Here is a 9,594-nt window from a genome sequence, read left to right as displayed (position 1 = left end):
CGCGGGAGCGATGGATGATCGTGGATGTACAGATCACGGATGCCCACACGGCACGACCGGTCGGCCGCGCCGGCGATTTGTGCGTTTAGTTTTCCGCCCATCGTTGCTACGCCGGCTGGCTGGCTGGCGCAGGACAATTGCAAATACTACTAGCTATCCATATGCCGATTTTGACTCGTTTTCAGGGCCTATTTGATATGATACTTCCTCGGTCCATATTAATTGTCGCTGAAATGGATGTATCTAAATGTTCTTTATCTTGAAACGATGTTTAAAGTATTTCAATCCATAGGAGCTCTAATATGGCGGCGTCAACTCTCGGTCATTTATGACCAGAGTCATTCGACAACATTTACAATAGTACCTTCCAGCGTGAAAGTGTTCTTCTCAGCTCGAATTTATATGAGCTCCGATGAACGGTAAAATTCAAACATAATGATTTTTGTGTGTGTGGGGCAAACTTTGACAAATGTTTTCAATGCTTACAAAGTTTCATCCTGAAATCACATTCATGGATGTCATGAAAAAAAATATCAACACTCCAAAATTCTCTTGAAAATAACTTTCTGGAGCATCGATTTTGTTTTCTTTGCCACGACTTCCATGAATGCTATTGTATGATGAAACTTTACAAGCATCGAAAACATTTGTCAAAGTTTGCAACAAAAACACTCAGTTTTTTTTGGTCTTAACAAATTTTAGAGCTCGAGCTCAGTTAATCCGCGTCGCTTCTAGAGGTCGATTTTGCCTACTAGGCAAAAATACCGCAAGTTCTAAATTTTATCTCGGACAGGGATTTCTATAATTACTATGAAATTCATAAAAGAAAAAAATCGGGTCTATGTTCAACGTTTTTTTTCTCAAGAACAAGGAAAACTATTTTGTTTGGGTGAGAATGAATTGACTCGAGCCGGTGCAGGGCCGCAGGTGTCCGTGACGACGATCATCCCCCAACGATGGCAAGACGAACGTGACAATCGCCTCCCGTTGTCACCGTCTCTGAGAAAAGAAAAACAGCCGCCCTCTGACCCCCGTTCACAGCCCAGCCTTGTGAACGCAGCATTTTCCTTTCTTTTCTTTTCTGAACTCCGGCCATTAAAAAGATTAAACTAGTCTTCTTCTTCTCCGCCTTTGTGTTTCCCTCCCCCGGCTTCGGTTACTTCGAACCTTCATAAAGGCCGGCCTCGGCCTCTCGCTCCCGGCACAGCACAGCAGCGCGCGACGCGTTCACCAGACCAGCTCCACCTCCAGGCGATAACGTACACACGTACTACGCCGGAGAGGGTTGGGACGGAGGTGGCCGGGAGGAGGATGAAGGCCAAGGGCGGCGCCGCCGGCGGGGAGAGGAGGCCGGTGCTGTCGAGGACCATACTGCTCCTCTGCGCCTGCAGCTTCGGCCTCGGCATGCTCTTCACCGACCGGTGAGCCCCTCTCCTCCCCTCCACCCCCTAGATTGGTTTCCGTCTGACACGCCGTGGGCACCCTTCTTGGTGGGGTTCTTGGATGCATCTGCTCGCCGTTTGCGGAGCGATGCGGCGCCCTGCTCGCCGCAGGCCTGTGGCTGACGCATGTTCTATGGCGTAGGTTCGGAGCGATGCCGGACTTGAAGAGCCCCGTGGTGGCGCAGCGGCGGCGCCAGGAGGAGGAGCTGCAGGTCGTTTCTGAAGATTTTGTCGCCAAGACGGTACGTTAGGGCGGCTGACTAATCGATGAACCCCTTCTATACTTATTTATGTTGATGGAACTTATGCTTGGTTGCATTTTAAAAAGTACTACTAAATGTTTGTAAACTTTGGCATCATTAATTTTAACAATGCAGAAACGACGGTAAACACCCATTGATACTTTGATAGGGATCGTCTGTTTTTGGCACCTGGTTTATTTCAGAAAAAAGAACAAACAAGGTTTATCAACATAAGATAAATCAGGTTATCTTTTTTACAAGAAATAGGTGCAGAGTGAAAATGGATATTTAAATGAGAAAATCCTGATGTTCTTCAGTTTCCCCTTTGGTGTGCAATTCTGTGAACACCTTTATTATTTATTTCAGAAACCATCTGACGACAGGGACGTCATGGGGGAAGTGGCCAAGACTCATGAGGCCATACAGTAAGTTGACATCAGTCTTGAAAATTGTTCCGGAACTCTCTGCATTTTTATATTTTTATTAGGGGCTAATTGGAACATATCATTTTTGTGTCTAGATATTTAGACAAGTCGATCGCCACGCTACAGATGGAGCTGGCAGCGCGGCGCAGCAGGCATGAGCTGCTTGAGAGTGCGGATGGCGTGAGGCAGGAAAGGAAGAAGGCTTTTGTGGTGATCGGGATCAACACCGCCTTCAGTAGCAAGAAGCGCCGGGATTCTGTCAGGGAGACGTGGATGCCTCAAGGTTCATTACTTTGCAATGCTACCTGATTGTCGAGATGATTGTCTCCCTTGTTTTAGCCTAGCTGTTGCTTTCTGGATTTCTTGTTCTTAGTTAGAACCGATGCAGAGGAATGTGTATTTAATCGGCTAGAATGGTGGTGTGCAGCTAGCAAGGAAATTACAGAGAAATGTGCAAGTACAGAATCAAGGGACCAAATAGGATCATCCATTATCATAGCAAATATAATCAATTAAATATGATTATTTATCATTATAGCAATTAGAATAATCAAATAGGTTTATTTATCATCATAGCTGCCTCGGGTCATACATTTTGTTTGTTGCATGTGTACTTTCTGCTAAGAGTTGAGCTATTTAGATTGGGGTGGGGTGGATCATTTAGTTGGCTGACAGTTATTTCACCACACATATCTCGTCATTATTTATCAGGTGAGAAACTCAAGAAATTGGAAGAGGATAAGGGAGTCGTCATTCGCTTCATGATCGGTCATAGGTAATGTAACGGACACAATATTTTATAACTTGTTGCCAAAATATCGTAAGATGAGGTTCCGTAAAAGAAAAATCGTAACACAGAACAGATACATTGTAAATATCTCCATGGAAAGCTTACATATTTTAGCCAAGAAAAGGATTCCGCAAAGCCTCAGTTTCTTGTTCTGTTTTGATTTTTAGAGATTTCTGTAGTTATTCACTTTCTCAAATTCCAAAAGACAGATTTCATTCAAGCTTCAGTAGATTGTGTTACTATTTTTTCAGAACACATACTGTGCAGCCTTTTCTTTTTAGATTGTATATTTCCATAAGTCTAAATGTAGTAACATGTGTTTATGCTTTCCAGCCCGGCATCAAACAGCGCCCTTGATCAGGCGATAGACGTGGAAGATGCTATTCATCATGACTTTCTTAGGCTGGTATGGCGTTACTCTCCAAACACTGAATTGCATCATTTCTTTCCCCTTTCTGTTAAACGAGAATCAGCCAAATCTTCTTGACATCATCGATTTGAGGTGTCAACAGTTCAACAATGAAATTAATTCTGACATAATTCTCAAAGAATTTTTTTTGATTCTGACATCCATCCGTGCGTGTAGGACCATGTCGAAGGTTACCACAAGCTATCTGCAAAGACCAAGACATTCTTCTCCACTGCTGTGGCATCATGGGATGCTGATTTTTATGTCAAGGTGGATGATGATGTCCATGTCAACCTAGGTATGCTGTTGTATATATAAATATACCTTATGAAATCCCAATCATATTGGAGAGAACTAAGTGATGTATTTTGTACAGGAATGCTCCTCACAACCCTTGGGCGGCACAAATTGAAACCCCGTGTCTACATTGGCTGTATGAAGTCTGGACCGGTTCTCTCCGACAAGTAAACTTTCTGAAAACACTATCTAGCTATTACAGTCGAAGTATCAGTGCATCCTACTATTTTATAAGTACTGAATATCACTGCTCTTCTTCAGAAGTTCGAAATACCATGAGCCCGAGTTCTGGAAGTTCGGAGAAGACGGGAACAAGTACTTCCGCCATGCGACCGGGCAGATATACGCCATCTCAAAAGACCTCGCCACCTACATCTCAGTCAACAAGTAAGATTAGAGAACAGATAATGCTCATTCAGACAACGTTTCCATTTGATGATTAGCAACTGACGCCGCCGTGTTTTCGTCGTATCACCCAGGCCCCTTCTGCACAAATTTGCAAACGAAGATGTGTCTCTGGGAGCATGGTTCATCGGGCTAGACGTGGAGCACATCGACGACAGGGACATGTGCTGCGGAACGCCGCCAGGTCAGTTCCTTTCAGTTGTTATTATCTACACCATGCACGTCTCTGAAGATTTGGCACTAACATTTCATTTCTGGAATGGCTTCGATATCTCAGACTGCGAGTGGAAGGCGCAGGCAGGGAACGCCTGTGTCGCGTCGTTCGACTGGAGGTGCAGCGGGGTCTGCAACCCGGTCGAGCGGCTCAAGGACGTGCACATGAGGTGCGGCGAAGGAGACGAAGCGATCTGGAGCGCCTCATTCTGAAGAGGTCCTAACGAGTATTCAGAGTCAAGAGGTTCCGTCCGGGTATAGATGTAGACAGTGCAGATCATAGCTGCCTGAAGGCTCCCCGAGTGTGAGATCAGACCGCAGCGCGATTGGGTGGGAGACGACAAGAGAAGAGATTACTTGCATATTATCTGATGATGAATGAATGAAGGAACAAACAGGAGGAGAATACCGGACGGACGCACCTCTTTTTTCTTCTTTCTCTTTCTCTTTTGTATCTTGTAGGGATAGAGGTGATAGTCATATACAGATGCAGGGGCTTGTTTGGGCGTACATAAACATAACTGCATTCAATTAATTATTTCATTTCGTCTACTAGTAGTATGTGATCGTCCTTGAAGCAGTTGAAAGTTGAACAAAGCTTGGCCTTGTGTCTAACGGAAAGATCATCGTTGTCTGCGCCGTCGTTTGTCTTTTGTAGTGCGTGTGCCAGAGTTTAGGACGCTGGCATCTTCCTAACCTCCTTCCACGGAGGGAGATAAGTTCACACCTGCTTTTTCGTTTTTTGCCGGCTTTCTGTTTTGTTCAAAATCAACCTATGGATCAGATGCAAAAATGTAGGGAGGACAGCTCATCTCGTCAGGCCTCTCTCCCCCTAAGGCGGCGGCGCCGCGCCGCCCTCAAGGAGTCCCCGCCCTCAGCCCTCCCCCTCCATCGCCTCCCTCTACCGCCGCCGTCGCTGATGACACTACGGGGCGAAGCCCCTGTGGTGAGACGGCGCCGGCGGCGCAGTCCTCGGCCGGTGGTAACGCGTGGGGGCAGCAGCGTCCATCTCCCTCTTCCAACGGCAGTGCGCAGCGGGTTGGCGGTGACCAGGTGATCTTCGGCGGCCGTTTGGCGGATGAGATTTGGCTGCGATGAGATCTGATCTGGGCCCGAGGGGTTTAGATCGAGATCCACTGCGGCTGCGCCTCGTCTCGACAACGGCAAGAGGAGACCCCCCTGAGTAATCTTCGTGGCACGAGGACGTCCGGGTCTCTTGGCCTGGGCATGGTGGTGGTGGCTGCCTTCTCCACCGAAGGCGGTTGGCCAGGCTGGTACTGGCGGATCTTGGATCCCACTATTAGCATCGGCGGCGAGTGGGGGAGACATAGTCGCCGATGAACCGAGCCGACTCCGGTCATGGCGGGCGATGGCGGCGTCTACGTCGTTGCCTTGATGAAGGCGTCGTCAAGCAACTATCGTCAACCTGCTCGTGCCGCTCCGGAAGAAATCCTAAGATCTCTGGATCGGATGATGGCGGCGCTGCGGTGTCGTGTTCCCTATTGGGAGCATCGTTTGTGGAGCGACTCCGGATGGAAGAGGCGTGAGGTAGTGTGGCGTGCCCTCTCTCGCGTCGACGACGGCGGGTCTCGGTGGCATGGAGCAGCGGGGTCTCGTCGGTGGGCGTGTAATGATAGACGAGCGCAGGATGGTGGCGTTGTCTCGCGTCGTGGTGGCGTTGACGGGAACTAGACCGGGCAAGGTAGATGCAACAGTACATCACCGAAGATGGATTGGTGGTAGGTGGCTGCGGCGGCCTCATACCCGGCAGGCGTCCAGGTTGAGGAGTGTGCCGGACTGATGGGTGCCCCATACCAGGCAGGCGTCCTGGTTGGGACCTCAGGTCTTAGATGTTAGGTTTGGCTGCAAGGTCTGTTTGGTATTAGACCCAGACTATCAACATCCCTATATCAATTGGATAGGAGTAGCGACAGATATTGCCTAGACAGTGGCTTTCGTCTTACTGTTGTATGACTTTGTAAGATCTTGTGTGAATAATTAATAAAGTGGCTGCATGCATCTCCAGATGCAGAGGCCGGGGGTCCTCCACCATTTCTAAAAAAATGCAAAAATGTCATTAACTCCCAGTAAGCATATGTTGAAATTTGATATTCAGTGGCCTTGACCCTAACACCGAAACAACCTAAAACCCTTGACCCTAACACCGAAACAACCTAAAACGTCTTTCTGTTACACGATAATATAAGAGCATCTCCAGCCGTTGGCCCCCCAGGAGGCGCCTAAAATCGTCGCCTTGGATGAGCCGGCGCAAAAAATCGGCCTAGGGGCGAGTTGGTCCCCAGTCGCCGGTTCCAGGGCCGCCCCCAGGCGCGTTCAAAAAATAAAAATAGATAGCAAATTTCGGCAAAGTTCGGTGAAGTTCGGCTAAACACGACAAATTTCGTCCAACTTGGGTTAGGACCCCGATTCTAAGTCACACCGATCTAGCATGTAACACATCATATCACTTTGCGGCCTCACGCACGGTATTCCCACGGGTGCCACCTTACCTGGCCCGGGACCGTTTGCGCATTTTGGCTCACGTATATGATAGTGTCGCTAGCATCCATATGACAGAGAACCCGGGCCGACATGACTAGTCGTGAACCCAAAGTGGCACTAACTTACGGGGACATGCATACATGAATCAACATCGAGTATGTCGGTCAGCAGCGTGCGAATCCGGGCTGTAGCACTGGGCTAACAGGACTCCGGTGAACCGGGCTATAGCAGTCTAGGCAGGACTCCGGATGTCACCGCGTGACATTTCCCCGAAGGGACAGACACAGGAACGAAGTGAATCACATGCCGGCCAGTCAAGTGTTCCGGAGCAGTAGTGCTGGGCTAGCAGGACTCCGGTGAACCAGACTGTAGCGGACTACTATGGCTCATGGAAGCACAAGACTATATTTCCCCATAAGAGAGGCTACCCAGGATAAACAACTAGGTTGTCGGATCCCACACATGCCAAGCATTTCAATCATACACACAATATGCTCGATATGTGTAAATACAACATGGCATCACAACATAACTCTACGACTCAAGTATTTATTCATTAGGCTCCGAGGAGCGAGATATTACAAACATGGGTCTCATGACCCAACATTTATAACATACAAGTCAAAGCACATGTGGAAGCTTAACATGTCTGAGTACAGATATCTACAAATGAAAAAGGCTGAGAAGCCTGACTATCTACCAGATCCTGCCGAGGGCACAAGATCGTAGCTGAGGTATCAAGCTAAACGTCGAAGTCCACACGGAACTACTAGCGAGACTGACGTCTCTCTGCAAAACATAAAATAGGCAAACGTGAGTACAAATGTACCCAGCAAGACTTACATCAGAACTAGCTACATATGCATCAGTATCAACAAAAGGGGGGGTGGAGTTTGACTGCAGCAAGCCAGCTTTGACTCAGTGGCTATCCTAAACTATGACTGCAAGTAACTCTTCTGAGGTGGCGCACATGAGTCCACATATTCACCATATCAATACACCACTATGGATCCGCTCCTGTCTCTCTACGAAAATGCCATCCATAGCACTCACGCTTATCTTGCACATTTTAGAGTATCCACTTTCACTTGTCTATGAACTATGCAGGCAACCCAGAAGTCCTTTACCGTGGACGCGGCTATTCGAATAGATCATTTATAACCCTGCAGGGGTGGTACTTCTTCACACATGTTTCCGCCACTTAGCGTCTGCACACGACATGTGCTCGGCAGACTTTAAGCGAAAGCCGACGTGGGTGTAGACCACGACCTAACTAACCACACAAGTCTCTAGTCCAGGTTTATCGCCTATTCGGGTTCCATCCGCGAGGAGATCCGGACGGGGTTTCGCTCACAGCCCCAAACGATATGTGCAGGGTTCCCGAGACACCAAACGGGCCCCCGGTACACCGGGCCACGGTGTATCTACCGCGTCATAGCCCATCCCTAGGGTCAGCACTACGCACGGCCTCCAACACATATCCTACAAACATCAGAAACTAGCTGCAACTCCTGGACGGAGGACAAGGGCGGTTAATAAGTCGAGAGGGTTAATTAAGGATCCCAATGAGTGGTAGTAGCTGTTCATGGATCACAAACACAGAACTCAGTTCCTGAGGACGGTTTCAATGAGACAACCCACCATGCACTCCTACATGGCCTCTCACCGCTACCTTTACCAAATCGTGTTCACACACTTAGCTCACACACAGTAGGACATGTTCATCACCATTCCAATTCATCCCCGATGAATCAGACCTGACTCAACTCTAAGCAGTAGCAGACATGAAAAACAAGCATGAATGAGTAGGCACATCAGGGCTCAAACAACTCCTACTCATGCTAGTGGATTTCATCTATTTATTGTGGCAATGACAGGTCATGCAGAGGAAGGGGTTCAACTACCGCAACATGTAACAGTTGAATCGTTGTTGTCCTAATGCAGTAAAAGAGAGCAGGAGCGAGAGAGTGGGATTGTATCGGAATGAACAAGGGGGTTTTGCTTGCCTGGCACTTCTGAAGATGATATAGCTCTTCATCGGTGTCATTGATCACATCGTCGAAACATAAGTCTACCAAGGGGAAACAATCACCGGCAAACACAGAAAGAATACAATCAATGCAATGCACAATATGATGCATGATCATGACATGTCAATATGCTGTGATTTGAGCTAATGCAGCTAAGAATAGAAGGGTTTGAGTTGATTTGAACTCAAGGTTCAAATTCAGATTCAAGCTATGAATTCAAATAGTGCATGATCATGTTTTGAACTAAACAGTGAGGTTAAGTTGTTTAAACATGCATGAAACCAGTACAGATGGATAGATTGGATTTTTCTGATCATTTTTCATATATAAATTATTTCATTTGGAGTTACGATTGAATTTCTATCATTTTTAGAAGTTTATACTATTTTTCTGGAATTTCCTGGTTTATTTTAATCCAGAAAATGTATTATTGCATCAGCACTACGTCACTGCGACGTCAGCAGGTCAACTGGGTCGGTCCAGGTCAAACCTGACCAGTGGGGTCCACTAGTCAGTGACTCAGTCAACTAACAGGGTTAATTAGCACTAGCTAACAGTTAATCTAGGCTAATTAGTCCCTGGACCCACACGTCAGTGACTGTGGGTTTAAGAATTAAGTTAATTAAACACTTAGCTAATTAACAGGGGCCAGGGCCCACATGTCAGCGGCTAACCTAACTAACCTAAATAGGATTATCACTAACTAACTTAGTTAGCCAGGCGGGGCCCGCATGTCAGTGAGAGAGAGGGTTCAAACCCCTGGTCAGACGGGGTCAAACCCCGCCGGTCAAAGGGGTCAACCTGCCGGCGTTTAGCCGCCGGCGTGGCCGGACGCAACG

The 9,594-nt window shown here is 47.5% G+C and overlaps 1 protein-coding gene across 1 annotated transcript; it reads left to right on the top strand.

Annotated features, from left to right (window-relative positions):
* The first annotated feature begins 1,124 nt into the window (after positions 1–1,124).
* Positions 1,125–4,844, top strand: LOC147971805 (beta-1,3-galactosyltransferase 7-like). The gene is made up of 11 exons (XM_087526351.1): positions 1,125–1,421; positions 1,585–1,684; positions 2,051–2,109; positions 2,205–2,392; positions 2,821–2,884; positions 3,233–3,305; positions 3,486–3,606; positions 3,685–3,772; positions 3,867–3,992; positions 4,085–4,194; positions 4,288–4,844. The coding sequence occupies exons 1-11, from the start codon at positions 1,312–1,314 to the stop codon at positions 4,434–4,436; spliced, it is 1,188 nt and encodes a 395-aa protein (XP_087382477.1). The 5' UTR covers positions 1,125–1,311; the 3' UTR covers positions 4,437–4,844.
* Positions 4,845–9,594: the final 4,750 nt, after the last annotated feature.

This window comes from Triticum urartu, chromosome 5A (genome assembly GCF_056163025.1).
Source record: "Triticum urartu cultivar PI428250 chromosome 5A, HENAU_Tu73, whole genome shotgun sequence".
In the NCBI taxonomy this organism is placed as follows: Eukaryota; Viridiplantae; Streptophyta; class Magnoliopsida; order Poales; family Poaceae; genus Triticum; species Triticum urartu.
Note: the sequence above shows the minus strand (reverse complement) of the source record. Positions and strands in the feature narration are given on the sequence as shown.

Excerpts from the sequence above, each read along its gene's own strand:
- LOC147971805 (XM_087526351.1), top strand. The coding sequence starts at position 1,312 with ATGAAGGCCAAGGGCGGCGCCGCCGGCGGGGAGAGGAGGCCGGTGCTG. Across the intron at positions 1,422-1,584 it reads GGCATGCTCTTCACCGACCG|GTTCGGAGCGATGCCGGACT; the intron begins GTGAGCCCCTCT and ends TCTATGGCGTAG. Across the intron at positions 1,685-2,050 it reads AAGATTTTGTCGCCAAGACG|AAACCATCTGACGACAGGGA; the intron begins GTACGTTAGGGC and ends TATTTATTTCAG.